The sequence below is a fragment of the Asparagus officinalis genome, chromosome 6 (assembly GCF_001876935.1).
Source record: "Asparagus officinalis chromosome 6, Aspof.V1, whole genome shotgun sequence".
In the NCBI taxonomy this organism is placed as follows: Eukaryota; Viridiplantae; Streptophyta; class Magnoliopsida; order Asparagales; family Asparagaceae; genus Asparagus; species Asparagus officinalis.
The window spans coordinates 4,673,669-4,691,209 of record NC_033799.1 but is presented as its reverse complement, the minus strand read 5'-3'; the positions used below and the strand labels follow the sequence as shown (position 1 = coordinate 4,691,209).

The following is a 17,541-nucleotide window of genomic DNA, read 5'->3' as shown; positions in this document are numbered from 1 at the left end:
GGTCTTCAAGCAAGTAAATCTCTCCGCTATTTGTGTTAACATTATATCTTACTTAGATAATTCGTTTTATCCACAAAAAGTTGGATAACTAGTTTTATCCACACAAAAAAAATAAAAAGATAATTAGTTCATTGTCAAATGCTAGGGGGGGAAATTATTTTCCGAAATTTACTCCCCAATCAAATTTGAACCTTTCTAAATCATTGAAACGTGAAACCTAAGTTCAAATCAACGGTAGAATTTCCTTAGCCAAGTAACAACTATGCAAACTTTGGAGAAAAATAAGGAGATTATCTCTCATCAAAGTAACAAACTTTTATTTGATCGGATCAAATGGGGGGGATTATCCCATGATCCTAAAAAATCTACTCACTACTAGCCTCCTTTATAAACTCACTCATTTCATCTTCTTCTCAATTCTCTCTCTTACATTTATTCTCTCACTCTTTACTCTCTACTCTACTATTTTTTTTAAAAAAATTCTCTTAGAATTATAATTTTTTTTTTTTGGATACAGAGTTAAGTTAGTATCAATGGCAGGTGGTACTTTTGTTGATAAAGGCACGGGCAAAGATTACCCGGGAAAGATGACACCATTTGTCTTCATAAGTTGCCTCATTGCTTCATGTGGTGGTCTCATTTTTGGCTATGATATTGGGATCTCTGGTATTTTTCTTTTTCCTAATATTTTCTCTCCTTACCTAGTAAACTTTATCTCGAATATTGTACATATAGAATTTCATGACGACGGCGATGATGATGCAAGCTGTTTTATGTATGGAAAAAAATGGGTATGAGCCGGCAGCTCATTTAGCCAGTATTTCCCTAATGTGTTTTATCGCAATGGTTTCATTTTGACAGGGGGAGTTACGTCGATGGATTCTTTCCTGATAAAGTTCTTCCCATCGGTGTATCACAAAATGAAAGAAGATACGGGGACAAACCAGTATTGCAAATTCGACAGCCAGTTGCTCACGACGTTCACATCGTCGCTGTATCTAGCCGCTCTTATCGCCTCCTTCTTTGCGTCGACTGTGACTCGGGTTTTAGGAAGAAAATGGTCTATGTTTGGAGGAGGCATCACGTTTCTTGTAGGTGCTGCGCTCAATGGGTCTGCACAAAATGTACTCATGCTTATTGTTGGAAGGATTTTGCTTGGAATTGGGGTTGGGTTTGCAAACCAGGTAATCTTTGCAATATTTCTTGAATCTTTGTTCATTTATGTCTGGTATCATTCAGTCTGTGCATGAAATCTTCATGAATCATATTTCTTGGGGGGAAAAAAACCTTACTGCCATGAAATATGTATAAACACTTATTCGGGAAGAATTAATTCACACATCCTCCGATGAACACCACATGTCGTTACAGAAAGAAATGCCTGCAAATTTCAAATTCTAACACGAATGTCAGCAGAAAAACCTTTTAACATGCAAACGTTCTGATAAAATTTGCTTATTTAGACTGCGTGTGACGTTGAAAATTCAATTGCAGTCAGTCCCCGTCTACCTCTCTGAAATGGCCCCTGCCCGCCTTCGGGGCATGCTAAACATAGGCTTCCAGCTAATGACCACCATCGGCATCTTCGCCGCCAACCTCATCAACTACGGTACCTCCAAGATCTCCATCACCTTAGGCGCCCTTTTCCTCCCCGACACCCCAAACTCCCTCATCGAACGCGGCTACGATGAAAAGGCCAAGCTTCAACTCCAGCGCATCCGAGGCACCTCCGACATCAAAGCGGAGTTCGAAGACTTGGTTGCCGCGAGCCAAGAGGCGAAGATGGTACGGTTAACATGTAACATACGACTGTTCTTTTTGTACTTGTACAGGATATCTTCGGCATATATAACGAGAACACTGTCGACTTCTCTCGGTTGACAGGTACAACATCCGTGGAGGAATATTTTGAAGAGGAAGCACAGGCCACAGCTGATAATGTCGATTATGATACCGTCCTTCCAGCAGCTGACGGGGATTAACGTGATCATGTTCTATGCGCCCGTGTTGTTCAAGACGATAGGGTTCGGGGACGATGCATCGCTTATTTCGTCGGTGGTGAGCGGGGTTGTCAATGTGTTCGCGACGTTCGTGTCGATTGGGACTGTTGATAGGTTTGGGAGGAGGGTTTTGCTTTTGGAAGGAGGGCTTCAGATGATTGCTTCTCAGGTACTCTGAACTTCCGGCTCATTTAACTGTCAACTAAATCCTAGCTACTTCTAATAAGTTATATGTAATTATTTTTATTTGATACTTATACCAACCTAAGATATTTTGTTTTTCACATGATTTCATTGCAAGCATACCATCCTTTTTTGCTAGCTGATACGATATTTCATTTTACAGCTACTCGTAGGCATAATGGTGATGAAAAAATTCGGGACGACGGGCATCGCGGATGACTTGACAAAGAACTACGCAATGGGGCTCGTAGTCCTCATCTGCGTCTTCGTTTCGGCTTTCGCTTGGTCATGGGGACCTCTCGGGTGGCTGATCCCCAGTGAAATCTTCCCTCTAGAGATTCGATCAGCCGGCCAGAGCATCAACGTGTCGGTTAACATGTTGTTCACCTTCTTCATTGCTCAGGCGTTTCTCCCCATGCTTTGTCACTTCAAGTTCGGGCTCTTCTTCTTCTTCGGCTCATGGGTGGCCGTCATGACCGTGTTTGTCTACTTCTTCGTTCCTGAAACAAAGAACGTGCCGATCGAAGAAATGACTCGCGTATGGAAGAACCACTGGTTTTGGAGCAGGTTTACTGAGGAGGATGAGTCGCAGGTGTAAGGATTTGATGCTAGTTTGGTTAATTAGAATTGATGTTTTAGGTGTTTGTGATAATTTTCTTCAGCTTAGACGGATTGCGCCTGTAATAATCGACACAAGTAATTGTGAGTTTATTTGGGATTTTAATTTATTATTCTGTGTATTTATTTCAGATGCATTAATTAACTGTCCCTGGTAAGTTTCTGCTATGTATGTACGTAAGAGATGCGTGAAAAAACTCACCGTTATCAAGTAGTTTCTTAATTTTGTGCATGAACGTCTGAAGGGAACAAAAATATTAATAATTGCCACCTCTATCAAATTTATTTCGTTTCTTAATCTTTAACTCATCCACACGATCAAATAATGGTTAAGAAGGTTACCCTATTCGAATCTTGATATCCTCACTGACCATTAGATGATCTTTAAGTCTACAACCTGAAATTTAATCAAGTTCTGCGAAGAGGAGCCACAAGCTAATAAACCATTCTAATGAGGTATCCCGCGAGAGGTGGGGTGTATTCGTATAGATCAAGGCTCGGATTAATCTCAAATGGATGTGTTGTAAGTGTTGGGCGTGACGGAAGCTTAAAACCACACGAACAAGAACGAGATAAATCACAGCCAATATTAAGCCAAACATAATATCACAGCAAATTAAACAAACGAATTTTACGTGGTCCGGCAAGTTGGCTACGTCCATGGGGCAAGGAGGGGGGAGTTCTTACTATCAAAAATCAAGAGAATACAAATAGAATTACAAATCTCTCAAATAAACCCTAAAACAAAGCCTCTAAATCTCTCACAACTCTCCCACAATTGGATATAACAATCCCCTCTCAAAGACTGCTCAAAACGTCCTTGCTTAACCCTAATTAATTAGGATTAGACTTATATATCAATACAGAAACGAAACGGGTTGAAAATCAAAACCTAGCTTAGACCCGACTCGCGGTTGACCACAGAACCACTCGCGGTCGACTGGATCCAACGACCGAGACTAAAAAATCCTACAGGGTTTGGCCGGTCGACCGCAAAACCCATCGCGGTCGACCGTGAAAACGACAGAAACTTTCCCGAGTCTCTGGACTTTTGGCGGTCGGCCCCGCCGCGCCACTCGCAGTCGACCGCGACCTGATACTGAACAGAACTCATCCTCGTGCACGTTGGCGGTCGATCGCACAATACCCAAATCTGATCCTTCGCCTTTTCCTACGGTCTTCGTAGCTGTGCTCGCCATTTCCTCAGTAAGCTTAGATAGGATTATTAATTAATACGCCATTTCCAAAAGAAAAACACGAGTGATCAGTAAACAACAATTAAAATGAGAGATTTTTATTTTATAAGAGGCGATCTTAGAGTTCGTTCACTAGATAGAAAAGGTTAATAAAAAACAAAAAAGCCATTTACGCAATTAATTTGCTGTACGTGCTAGCTAGCAAAGTCCCCATCCGGCAGCAATTTCTCTCGTCTGAAATCATCAACAATTAATCTGATTCGAAATAATACGCATGTATAATCTCGATTCCTCTATTTTTACATGTATTAATTCCATAACTACTACTCGTACATAATACTTACATCCCCTCAGACAACCCACGGATAAATACTTAGTTAATTATTTTTCTCATCTCCTAGTAATCTTTAGTTTGGGCCCCAACAGCTCAAATACCACACCATTCTAAGCGACTCCCCAGAGCTCAAGGCGCTAGACCCGCGGCCTGGGCTGAGTTGAGCCGTCGACCATCCGAAAAGAGAACCCTTGCGTTTGAGGACGGAAGAGCTAGGCTTCGCTGCGTGATCTTTCTGCTCAGCGGCGGCCTTCATGCTAGCTACGCGGTATGTCGATGATAAGCGGAGGAGTAGTATCTAAATTCTAACAAAGGTTCGAGTTAAATGAAGCTAGGAACTTTAAAAAGACAAAAAAAAAAAAAAAATTGAAAATGAAAATGAAACGGTGTTTTGGGAAAACCAGCGGCTTCTACTCACTGAAACCGTGAGTAGAGCCCACTGTTTGATTGAAACGGGGAACTGGACTAGCTTTACGTGCATGTGCACACTTTGCGGGTGCACCTGTTGGCGTCGTTTGGCAAATGGTTAGGTGAGGAGTTAAGAAGACTTAACTAATCCCTTTTTAACCCGCCAAACATAAGAAATATACAGAAAGGTTAAAGCGAGTTAACCCTCTATTAACTTTCCAAACGCAAAAAATGCTGAAGGGTTAAGCTAAACCCTTTGGAGGGATTAAAATGAGTTAACCCCTCAAAATGAGAGGTTTACTAATTTAAATGAAGCTAGGAACTTTAAAAAAACAAAAAAAAAAAAAAAATTGAAAATGAAAATGAAACGGTGTTTTGGGAAAACCAGCGGCTTCTACTCACTGAAACCGTGAGTAGAGCCCACTGTTTGATTGAAACGGGGAACTGGACTAGCTTTACGTGCATGTGCACACTTTGCGGGTGCACCTGTTGGCGTCGTTTGGCAAATGGTTAGGTGAGGAGTTAAGAAGACTTAACTAATCCCTTTTTAACCCGCCAAACATAAGAAATATACAGAAAGGTTAAAGCGAGTTAACCCTCTATTAACTTTCCAAACGCAAAAAATGCTGAAGGGTTAAGCTAAACCCTTTGGAGGGATTAAAATGAGTTAACCCCTCAAAATGAGAGGTTTACTAATACTTCTATTTAGAAAGATTAAGAGTTAATCCCTCTAATTATAAAGAAAATAGTCAAAATCTTTGTTATTCTCACACGCTAAAAATGATCACAATGGCTAAAATAAAACTTATATAATGGGTTAATAATTTAGTCGTTCGGATTATCGATTAGTTTAACTATATTAATCCTTCTCTTTAATCACTCTAGCTTAATATTCTTTGTCAAACGGGACCTACAGGGTTAGAAATTTTATCTTGGAGGGTCAAGAATCTAAGATACACAAAATATTTCACGTTTACTTCATAAAAACGGTTTTTTTATATTAGCCTGTTAAATTTTGAATATTTTGAAAAAGAAAATTTGTCTATGGCCTGTCAAATCATGTTAAATTCATGGAAATTGCTATTGGATCCCCCAATTTTTAAATCATTTCAAATTAATTTAGTCCCTCAAATTGGGGAAATTAATGTTATGTTCTATATTTCTGATGATTAATTTTAAATAACTCATGAGAATTGGAGTTTTATGTAACAATAGTTTTTTTTTTCCTTTTTTTACTTTTCCTGTTTTTCTACAATAAATTGTGATACATTCTTTTGCTTTGGCAGGTAGGTAAAAATGCAATCTATTATCCTACTGTACTTAAACTTTGAAGAACATGATGCATAATAAAACGTCGTTTGCTAATATATGAGAAAACTAGGGACTTGGAAAATGAAATGAATATGACAGGGATTCATCTAAATAAAAGGCCATTGTTCCACTTTAGCTGCAATTTTTTCTTTTCTCTATTGTTTGCAATCTCTTGATTATTGTCTCCATCTCTCCTTTTTGATGCATCTGGCCCTTGATTGCTCTTGTATTTGTATTTGAAGAGGCAGGTATGCGTACATTGTGGGTCCCTTATGGCAGTTTGGTAACCATGGAATTTTTTAGTTTCATATTGTTTTTTGGAGAAATATATGAGGTGTATATTCATCATGACTAAAATACTAGATTGGTCTAAATAGTGACACTTCTTTACCACTTTGGCCTAAAGAGTGACGCCGGCGACAATTTGACATAAAAGTGACAAGTTGATGACAAATAGACTTTTCTGATCGTCGGAGTAATTTTTAGCAAAAAATTAAAGAAATTATATATATATACCACTTAATCTCTCATGATTTTTAAATTAACTCGTCTCCTTTCCCTAAGTTTCTGAAATTTGTAAAAAAAAAAAACCTCTTTTTCCACTATCTTCTTCCTTCTCCTTCCCATCTTCTTCCTCATTCCCTTATTCTTCCTATACCTTAACCCTTCATCCTCCCTCACTCCCTCTCCTACCTCATTTCATGGATCATCCACTTACTCTTAAATTCCTTCATCTCCTCCAATATCTTTTACTCTAAATCCCCAACATTTTTTTGGCGACTGAGAATCGGATGATTTTAAATTTTAAGTCTCGCAAACTCTTTTCAGTAAGTATTTGCCAAAATTCTATATTTTGCACACCCATATGATCACGCGCTCTGAAGAAAATGGGAATGTCATGAATTTGTGTACAGGGAGGAAAGGAAGGATTATATTTGAATATTGATAAACATATCATTAATATGGATTAAGTGTCATGAATAGGTTGCAGCTTTATAAAACCTGGAGGTCACGGGTTCAAGTCCACGTGCATTGAGCCATCCTTTATATCGCTAAGTGGCAGATTTGCAATAAAAATTTTCAGTGCATGGCACTTGGTATCTTGTATTCAAGAATAAACAAATTCACAGCCTTCACGTCTCCAATTATATTTGCCATTATTCACAAGCACATATTACACGACATTTATGCAAGTAGATATTAACAAGCCACGGTTGATCCAATGAATGCAATCTAGAAGCAAAAATGACCCTGTTAAGGTTTATCAAACTCAAGACTTGCGTAACGAAAAAATTATTTCTAGACCATGAAATGCATCTACATTTCGTATTTCAAGGAACTTGCATGAGCAGAGAGAAACATGTAAAAGAAAAAGAAAAAAGAGTGGGCATAATAATGATTTGAGCTGTACATTAAAATGCCTAGCATTAATCAAAACACAAAATTGAAGTAGAAATGTACGTATTTGTCCTCTGTAGTCTGTAGTGCATCTGTAAAGAGTAAACGCAACTAAGGAAACTAGATCAATTGACTAAGCAAAAAACCTTATCATTTACAGGTAACAACGCAAAACCTAGAACAAGCAAACATAGACGTCAAAGTTTCATGCAAAATTATATGCACACTATTTATTTTTAACAAACACCTTTCGACAAACCCCTGAAAATCTCGAAAACAGAAGAGGATGAGCAGAAACAAGCTCACTCGCTACAGCACAAACTAACCATATACTTCAACAGAACAAAACAAAGGCTTACATCAACAGATCAACTGCGATTTACACTGAATCAACAACTTCAACTTGCTGCTGAGCTAGGTATCTCTCCCTTCGTTCTTTCTGAAATATATAAAAGCGAGAAATAAGAAAAATAATTGTAAGGGGGGACAAATTGCGGCTTGAATCAGATAATATAGATGATAGCAATTACCCATTCATCGATCACAAGTCCTTCGCCAACAATCCTAGGGCCATTATCTTCAGGAGGCTTCTTGCGTGCCTCCAGAGCAGCCTCAGCTTCTGCCAGCTGGCGTTTCAGTTTATCCAATTGCTTCAATGACACAATGATATAGTTTATTTAATCAATTATTTAAAATGTTATGCATGAAAAAGAAAAGGTAACAGGGTAAAATGCGGCTTACAGGGCTAGGACGATCAACATCCAAGAAGACAACTCGTAGGATTTTTTCAATAGCGACCTGGTCTTTTTGCTCGTCAAACTGTTCAACGGACATAGTTTAGTTTTTTTAAAATGCAAGAGAAAACTCGACTAAAAAAAAGGAAAACTTTAATAAAGGAAAGTCCCACGAAAGAAAGTAGGTTTGATGAATCGTTGGGAGAGTTAGTTAAAAGTTTTGGCATAATTTTCTAACATCTTCTAGTTAGCTTGAAATCTGGAGCTACTAAGTAAATGGAAGTAGGTTTGGATGATAATGATGATGAATCAGATTAAAAGCCCATCAACTTAAAGTAAACCTATTTATGATAAGCTAGTCCAAAAAGGAACATGGGAGTGACAAAATCTCTAGAATCTATTATTAGTTAGCCAATTGTTACTTACAATTAGAAAGGAACATCATTTTCCAGAAAAATATTTCTCCATTAGAATTACTTAGACCTATTGTTTATAGAAAGAAGTTATTTTCATTTTTTGGAAGAGAACAAAATCAATCTAATACATAAAATGAGTATCTACTCTGATGAAAAGCACAGTGCTAGAAGTTTAAAATATATCTTCTTCTCTATAGATTCTATATCACCAAATGCTACCTGACTAGTTTTACTATATACATTTACGCCTTAAGCGCATTCGAACAAATTTAAAGAAGGTAGAACCACACGGTATGACTCTTTCTACAGATTATAAATTCAGGTATCGCATATTTACCATCTATCAGATAACATTAGCAGATAGATATGCAGTACAAATATTTTGATTAGATCTATACATTCTGCTAATTGGTAGCAAGGAGAAATTAGACAATTTTATTGATTATGAGGAGCTGCCTAAGTGGCATGGAGACAGACACGGACAAGGGTAAAACACGGGTACAGACAACCAACAACAAAATTCTTCAAAAAGTAGGATACGGAGACACCAGAAGATGAATCTTATTATAATATATAATACACATAATATTATAATGATAATTATAGTCATTATTATTATAAAGGGCGAGTTCATATACATGCATACTGCATACATACACAAGCATGCTTATTGAGGCGCGCCCGGGCGCGGGGCGCTTCGGCCTGAGGGAAATGAGCCCCGCATGTGAAGCGGGGCGCTGCACGCAGCGAGGCGCGCGCCTCGCGTGCGCTTCGCACCTGTGTTATGTAGCATACTCTTTCTTCTATTTTTTTAAAATAATTTACATAATTACATATTTATATCATGTAATATACTCTTTCTTACTAGTTGCTAATCTATTTTCATCTTTTCATGTTTAACCTATAAAAATGTAATATACTCTTTCTTACTAGTTGCTAATCTATTTTCATCTTTTCATGTTTAACCTATAAAAAAGAAATAATAATTAGTAATTTAGTATACTTGTTTGTTAATTGTAACTTTCTTCTCTAATTAGCATGCTAACTAGCAAATTATGAACATGTAAATATGTAATTATTACATTCATTCTTCATCTTTTCATGCTAACTAGCAAATATCAATTAAGAATACTAACTAGAAAATTATGAACAGTCATGTTTGTTAATTATATTACTTAGTCTTTTTATGTGACAATTTATAAACATATGCTCATAATTGTTAATCACTTAATTTGATGATTTAAATACATGTTTCTTGCATCTTTTTGTTACTTTAAAAATTCAGTTAGCGTAATTTGATGATTTAAGTTGATATTCTCATAATTTTGGATGTAGGTAACTAATATGTTGCTTATAGGTTTCTGTCTTATGATGTTGGCAAATATTAGTTTGAGTTATGCGCCTTAATTAGTGAGGTGCGCGCCTCGTTGTGCGCCCTGCGCATGGTGCGCGTAAGGGACCTTTGCGCCCCGCATTACGCCTTGTGCCTCGATAACACTGTACACAAGTTCACGTTCATGCATTCAAAAGTCTGACTACTAATTTTTTTGTCACCATACATTTTTATGACTTTGCAAAAGGAAAATGAATAAAAACATATAATGATGACATATATGCTAATTTTTTTGTCACCATACATTTTTATGACTTTGCAAAAGGAAAATGACTTTGCTCTTCACCTTTATAGAAATTGCTGGAAATTATCTAAAGTAGTATTATATTGGTCGATATTTTATAGCATTTTCTGGTACAGCCTATGGTTTACATGAAAATAATCAGATATTTCAAATATGTAATATCAATAAAGAAATGCCTTTGAAGTGTAGGATATATGTCCAAGAAGTATGATTGTGTTTTATGTTAAAACATATATTATATGCGTCCAGACTCATTTGAATGGGTATATGTACATATCACAAGAGTACCAAGGAAGTGTCGGTATCTGGTGGGGGTGTCAGAGTGTCGGGCATGGTCTGCTAGAAGGTTACAAATCCAGGATAGCAGTACCGATGCTACATGGGGAGCTGCTATAAATTAGACTTGGTAGAGAAAATGAACAGCACATGAAGCAAGTTTACCAGAAAAAGAACGTTTTTGATTGCATGCTTTAAAACTTTTAGATGCTACGTACACTACACAAAAAAACATATAATCTAACGGTATGAAACGACAATTAACAACCAGCATCCAGTGACAAGCTTTAACTTATTCAGAAAATGACAACATAAAATTAAAATCCCAAAAACTTTCACTTTAGTTGGCATATTTTTTCTCCACTGTTGGATCATATGTACATTCTTTAAACTCTATCCAGAATACATAATTCAAACCACATTGTCAGAACCAAAAAACATGAAATTATTCACACAAAACCCCATTAGTGGATCAGTTTCTAAATAACCCAATCCATGGTGATCAAATAATGAAAGAAAATGACAAATCCAGTAGCCGACAACTGAATCTTCAACAGCCGATTCCATTTGGAAGTACGAAAACAATCTACCTAAACCTTGGGGCTGAGGCTGTAATAAATGATTTCCAATTTGAGAGGGAAAAAAAAAGAAGGAGAAGCTCAACTTTCGGTTTTATCATGGAGAAGTGATGATGGTTTACTCATTTCCCGTTATTTTTTTTCCTCTTTATGTCAATGAAACAACCAAAAGCATGCCAATTTGCTTAATGCAATTTACATCCATATGCCATCGTAGTACCGTCGGGTTAACAGGCAGGAAGCAATTTCTAACCATAATAATTGTAGAAAGTAAAAGCTCCAACACTAACAACACAAATGAATGCAAAGCAATCAAAATAGCAACTTACCAACTCAGGTACATACTCCATGGGCCCTTTCACCTTCAAGCTCATAATCTTAAACTTAACCTTGCTTTTCTGACTCAGGTACATACTCCATGGGCCCTTTCACCTTCAAGCTCATAATCTTAAACTTAACCTTGCTTTTCTGATCTTGTGGCTTCTCATTATTCTCTTTTCACCTTCAAGCTCATAATCTTAAACTTAACCTTGCTTTTCTGATCTTGTGGCTTCTCATTATTCTCTGGTTGCTCCACAAACTTGAAAACTGTCATCCAGAAACCAAACTAAGATCAAAACCCTCTCCTTGTAAACAGGGAACCTTCGAATGAAGAAAATTTGACCAGGGGGGAAAAAGACAGCGTTACCGGTTGCTATAATACTCTCTCCAGGAGACAATATACCGCCAGGAGGACGCATGAAGCAACTCTTAGGTGCAGTGGTTTGGAACTGAAACCATGAAAACAAAATACTTAAAATTGAGCTGCATCCAAGATTTTTCGTTGTATATCAAATAATGAAATTTGTATGCATATCGAATGCCTACATATTCACACCTTAAATGCTACATGAGACTTGCTCGTATTCTTTATCCTGATCGCACTTCTGACCTGCTTCCCGGGTTCATCTACATCAAACAAACAAATGTAACAAAAAATTAACACAATTTATGAGTGTGAACGCACGTGAATGGATAGGATTGTGAAAGGTGTCTGGGGGCCACGTGAAAAATCACGTTCTCAAGCAAGTGAACAGGGCCACGAATTCAGCTTGAATACCGCGTGGGAGGCTATTGCCCAGCGGGCTTCGAAGAGGTTTCGAAGTGCCTCGTGAAGAGATTGCAGAGGCAGAGTCCTGTGGGGGGCACAAACCGCGTGGACTTTGTTTAGTTCAGCGGACAAAGAGGCCCACCCGAGATTGAGGCTTATAAATACACATTGGTTTCTAGGTTTTTTGTGGGTGTGCGAAGTTGAGGCAGAAGGGAGAAATAGGCAGGCGGCTATACTAGAAGCAGTGCAAGGAGCTGACTTTTGGGTAAAAGAGGGTTTTGTTGCTGCAGAGGGAAAAACGCAGAAGAAAGTTTGGCTGTTGTCCTTTGGGTTTTGGTGGCTGTTCTTTGGGTATTTGGCTGCTGTCCTTTGTGTGAGGGATTTGAGAGATTGTTTGAGGGTTTAGATTGAGTGATTGTAAACCCTAGTTATATCTCTCCCTCTAATAGTAGATCTCCCCCTCCTTACCCCGTGAACGTAGGAAATTTGCCGAACCACGTTAAATTTGTGTTCTTGCCGTGATTTGTAATAGCTTGTAGGTTCCATCGACAAGTCAGTCCTAGAACTAATGAGAGGAAGAGCTGATATCTCACTTTGTTGAGATATTTTACTTTCAGTTCTTGTTTCCTTTGTGAAACAGGAATTCCGTTGTGATCTTACTCTCTTGTTGTGCAGCCGAGGTGCTGTCAAAATTTTCGCTGCGCACAACAAGTGGTATCAGTGCTCCGGATTGGACTTGAGAGCTTGTTCGAAGGATTCGCTGTTGGATTCTTATTTGAAGAGTTAGATCAATAACATGGGAGAGTCAAGCACATAAGGTTCGTCTCTTACGAAGACGATACATAGTTTGAGCATCAATAACATGAAGATTGATGTTCCGAAGTTCGATGGCAAGATCAATTTCGGTTTGTGAAGGTGCCAGGTAATGGATGCGTTGGACGCTCAAAACTTGGAAGAGACTCTTGAGTTGCAAGAGAAACCTGCTGATATGAAAGAAAATATTTGGAAGAAGATGAATAGTAGGGCGTGTGGAGTTATTCGATCATGCTTGACGTCAGATCTTATTTATGATGTGATGAACGAGACGTCGACGAAGAAGATGTGAAAACCACTCAATGAAAAGTATCTTACTAAGAGCATTGAGAATCGACTTTACTTGAAGAAGAGGTTTTACCAGTTCAAGATGAAGATGAGAGTTTACATCAGGGAGCATGTTAACAACTTCACGAAGCTACTTTCAGACATGACCAATGTGGATATCATGATTGAGGATGAAGACAAGACGATGCTACTTTTATGTTCGTTGCCTGAGGATGATTATGGTACCTTTATTCTCACTATGATTAATGGAAGAACTACTGTTAGTTACAAGGAGGTGACCTTAGCGTTGGTGAGTTATGAGTTGAGGAAGAGTGTTGACGAACCCTCCGAGAAGACATCGGGAGATGCATTAGTAGTTCAAGGCCGTGGTTCAAACCGAAGAAGGAGGTCGCAATCTAGAGGGGCACATCGTGAAATTCGTAGGAATTAGTATGCCTTTTGTAAAGAAGATGAACATTAGAAAGCTGAATGCCCAAAGTTAGATCGAACCAAGAAGAATAAGGGGAAAGCTGTACAAGCTTCAGAGGTGAATGTTGTCAAGACTAGTAGCAACAATTCAGATTCGGATTCTTCAGGCTATTCGTTGTCTGCACTACCGTCAGTTTGTGTTGCCAACTCTACAAAGTGGATATTGGATTCGGATGCTTCTTACCACGTTTGTCCTAGGAGGGATTGGTTCTTCAGCTTTCAGAAGTTAGAAAAAGAGGATGTTGTGCTCACCGGTAATGGACATGCATGCTCTATTGGTGGTATTGGTACCGTTCGGATTAGGATGTGTGACGGGATGACTCGGAAGCTGAAGGAAGTGAGATTCGTTCCTCAATTGACGAAGAATATCATTTCGCTTGGAACTTTGGAGGCAGCTGATTATAGGATGATTTTGGTGGATGCACGTTGAAGGTCACATTGGGATCCATGATTGTGATGAAGGACGTCAAAAGGAACAATTTGTATTATTTGCTTGGAAGCACGACAATTGATAGGAAGCTGACGACTTCATCAAATTCCGCTAGACTGTGACATTGTTTGATGCTGGGTTATTTGATTGATAATATCGTGCATAGATTATTGAGGAGTGCTTTGATCTGCAGTTTGAAGTCCTGTGAACCCATTGGTATGAGCAAGAAGACCGATGTGGAGTTTGACACTTCTATCCATCATTTGAGAGGTCTTCTGAGGGGTGTTCATTCAATCATTCAGGGGCCTTTCAAGAGAGCATCATTGGGAGGTAATAGGTATGTGGTTTTCGCAGTTGGGGATTGTTCTAGGTATTGATGGGTTGCAATCAAGTTCCGTTGGTGTGAAGTCCTAGAAGCCCGCAACAGATGGAGAAAATGTATTGATAGAAAGATAACCCGACGTTTTGATTATGATAGGGGTTCTTTGTTGCGTTTGTGCCGAGCTCACGACAATTAGAGACACTTCATTTGTGTGGAAACTTTAAGGCGACGAAACGAGATGACAGATTTGGGGAGCTGTTCCTTTCTGGAGGAGGATAGACATTTGATGTCGAGCATTGGCATTGGTGTGCGGGCTACGACATGTTTGGACCATCTTATGCATAGGTTGCCGACTGTTGCATGTAGAGATTTTGGATCTGGTGGAGCTGCTTCAGATTTTGAGTTGCGTCGGTTATTTGGTTACCCAGCACTTGAACACATTAAGGATGTGAAATTTGATCCGATTGCGCGTTTGAGATCCAGAGGCTCGTTTGGCTATCATTTGGGAGCTTCTGTTTTCGTTCTGAGGAGGTATGTCACATTGGACTCTCGACAGGTGGAGAGTGGTTATCAGATCATTAGGACATCGCAATGGGTGAAGAGTGATGTTACTCCATATTGAATGTATATTACTCCACATACTCCAGGTCATTCTGTATTATTTGGGACTTCAACTGAGGTGACACAGCATGAGGGTCATTCGGTTTCAGATGCAGATGACGTGTTGATTATTTTGAGTGCAGCTGATAGGCGTAGTTTGGACATGGTCATTGGTTCATCTCAGATGGAGATGTTTGGATTGTTTTAATTTGGGACCATTAGAGGTGCTATCAGCCGTAGACTTGATCGTGATGTTGGAGAAAGGTTGCGAACTCTTCTAGTGGATTGAGGTCTTTGGAGGTCATTGGGGTGAACTACGTACGGCTTGATTCCTTGGGCAAGGGGATACGTAGGCAGTCTTTATGATGCAACTAATTTGGTGAGTTGATACCGACGTTTGGAGAGTGATCACATTCTCATTTGGATCTCGACTTGTTGTGGATTGAGTCCGTTGTCGTGAATCGTTTCACTTTGTACTGGACGCAATAAGTGAAACATTTGGTTTAGTTGGTGTCGACTCAGTTTTGTGAAAACTTCGCCGAGGTGGAGAATTGTGAACGCAGGTGAGTGGATAGAATTGTGAAAGGTGTGTGGGGGCCACGTGAAAAATCACGTTCTCAAGCAAGTGAACAGGGCCACGAATTCAGCTTGAATACTGCGTGGGAGGCTATTGCCCAGCGGGTTTCGAAGAGGTTTTGAAGTGCCTCGTGAAGAGATTACAGAGGCAGAGTCATGTGGGGGGCACAAACCACGTGGACTTTGTTTAGTTCAACGGACAAAGAGGCCTACCCGAGATTGAGGCTTATAAATACACATTGGTTTCTAGGTTTTTTGTGGATGTGCGAAGTTAAGGCAGAAGGGAGAAATAGGCAGGCGGCTATACTATACTAGGAGCAGTGCAGGAGTCGACTTTTGGGTAAAAGAGGGTTTCGTTGCTGCAGAGGGCAAAACGCAGAAGAAAGTTTGGCTGTTGTCCCGACTTTTGGGTAAAAGAGGGTTTCGTTGCTGCAGAGGGCAAAACGCAGAAGAAAGTTTGGCTGTTGTCCTTTGGATTTTGGCGGCTGTTCTTTGGGTATTTGACTGCTGTCCTTTGTGTGAGGGATTTGAGAGATTGTTTGAGGGTTTAGATTGAGTGATTGTAAACCCTAGTTGTATCTCTCCCTCTAATAGTAGATCTCCCCCTCCTTACCCGTGGACGTAGGCAATTTGCCGAACTACGTTAAATTTGTATTCTTGTCGTGATTTGTAATAATTTGTAGGTTCCATCGACAAGTCAGTCCTAGAACTGATGAGAGGAAGAGCTGATATCTCACTTTGTTGAGATATTTTGTTTTCGGTTCTTGTTTCCTTTGTGAAACAGGAATTCCGTTGTGATCTTACTCTCTTGTTGTGCAGCCGAGGTGTTGCCGAAATTTCCGCTACGCATAACAATGAGAACTACATAACATGATTTCAGCTTGGAAGCTTTGTAGCCTGTAATTCAACCAACTGGAGCAGATCCGAATCCCTAAGCTAAATGATGCTTTCATCATCAATAAGGAAACAAATAAAAGGATTACTCAAACATTAATTATAAGCTTCTATATCTAAATTTCCACTAAATCTAACAGCTAAATTCCCAGCAAAGCAAAGCTAATAATAAACTTGGACCTTTTATTATTATTAAAAATGGAGGGAAAAAAAGAAAGAAAGAAAAAAAGCAATTTCCTTGATAGCTCCAACGATCTGAATAACCCAAAAAAAAAAAAAAAAAAACTTGCGAACCATTTTCAAAGGAAAAACAGAGAGCACGGGAAATAAAAAAACTCCCATAATTATATAATATAAAACTAAAAATTAGTATGGGCATTTTCATTTGAGAATTAAGCTATTTCTCTACATCAATAGGGAAACAAGTAAAGAGATCAATTAACATTTGATTTAAGCTCGAAATAACCAAATTATGTAAACAAGAAATCAGAGCTTTTGTTACTTAAAAAAACCCAGGTCCCTAAATAGCTCCAAATATCCAAATAATCCAAAAAAAGTTTACTAAAACATGCAAACCATTAAAATATATATTAAAAAAAAAGAGAACTAACATAGGTATCCGAGCTCTGTAACCGATCAACCTCTAAAACATAAACCCCACAAAATAGAATATTTATAATAATAAAAACCATCAGAAAACAGTTGGAAAAAAAAAACCCAACTTCCCAAATAAATAAATAAATAAATAAAATTATTAAAAAAAAATCTCACAAGGAAAATAGAGCTTAGTTGCAGGATCAAGCCGAAGCCTTCTCATCGTCGGCAACAGCGATTTCGCCACCGAAGAAACCGACTTCGGATTCGCACCCGGACCCGGGTTCTTGCTCCGGGTCGACCCGTTAACGCTCCGACCCGAACCGAGCTGGACCCGGTTCCGGGTCAAACTCTGGGTCGCCGAAGAATCCTTATTT

The 17,541-nt window shown here is 38.8% G+C and overlaps 2 protein-coding genes across 2 annotated transcripts; one reads left to right on the top strand and one right to left on the bottom strand.

Moving 5' to 3' along the window:
- LOC109844851 (sugar transport protein 1-like) lies at positions 452 to 2,969 on the top strand. Its single transcript, XM_020414007.1, has 5 exons — positions 452 to 666; positions 862 to 1,184; positions 1,495 to 1,785; positions 1,885 to 2,169; positions 2,347 to 2,969. The coding sequence occupies exons 1-5, from the start codon at positions 534 to 536 to the stop codon at positions 2,779 to 2,781; spliced, it is 1,467 nt and encodes a 488-aa protein (XP_020269596.1). The 5' UTR covers positions 452 to 533; the 3' UTR covers positions 2,782 to 2,969.
- LOC109845640 (vesicle-associated protein 4-2-like) lies at positions 7,625 to 17,540 on the bottom strand (the record flags this gene model as incomplete). The annotated part of the gene is made up of 8 exons (XM_020414910.1): positions 7,625 to 7,887; positions 7,979 to 8,098; positions 8,190 to 8,267; positions 11,419 to 11,478; positions 11,619 to 11,677; positions 11,778 to 11,859; positions 11,967 to 12,037; positions 17,342 to 17,540. Coding segments are annotated over 8 exons (729 nt in total), but the record flags the coding sequence as incomplete, so codon positions are not given.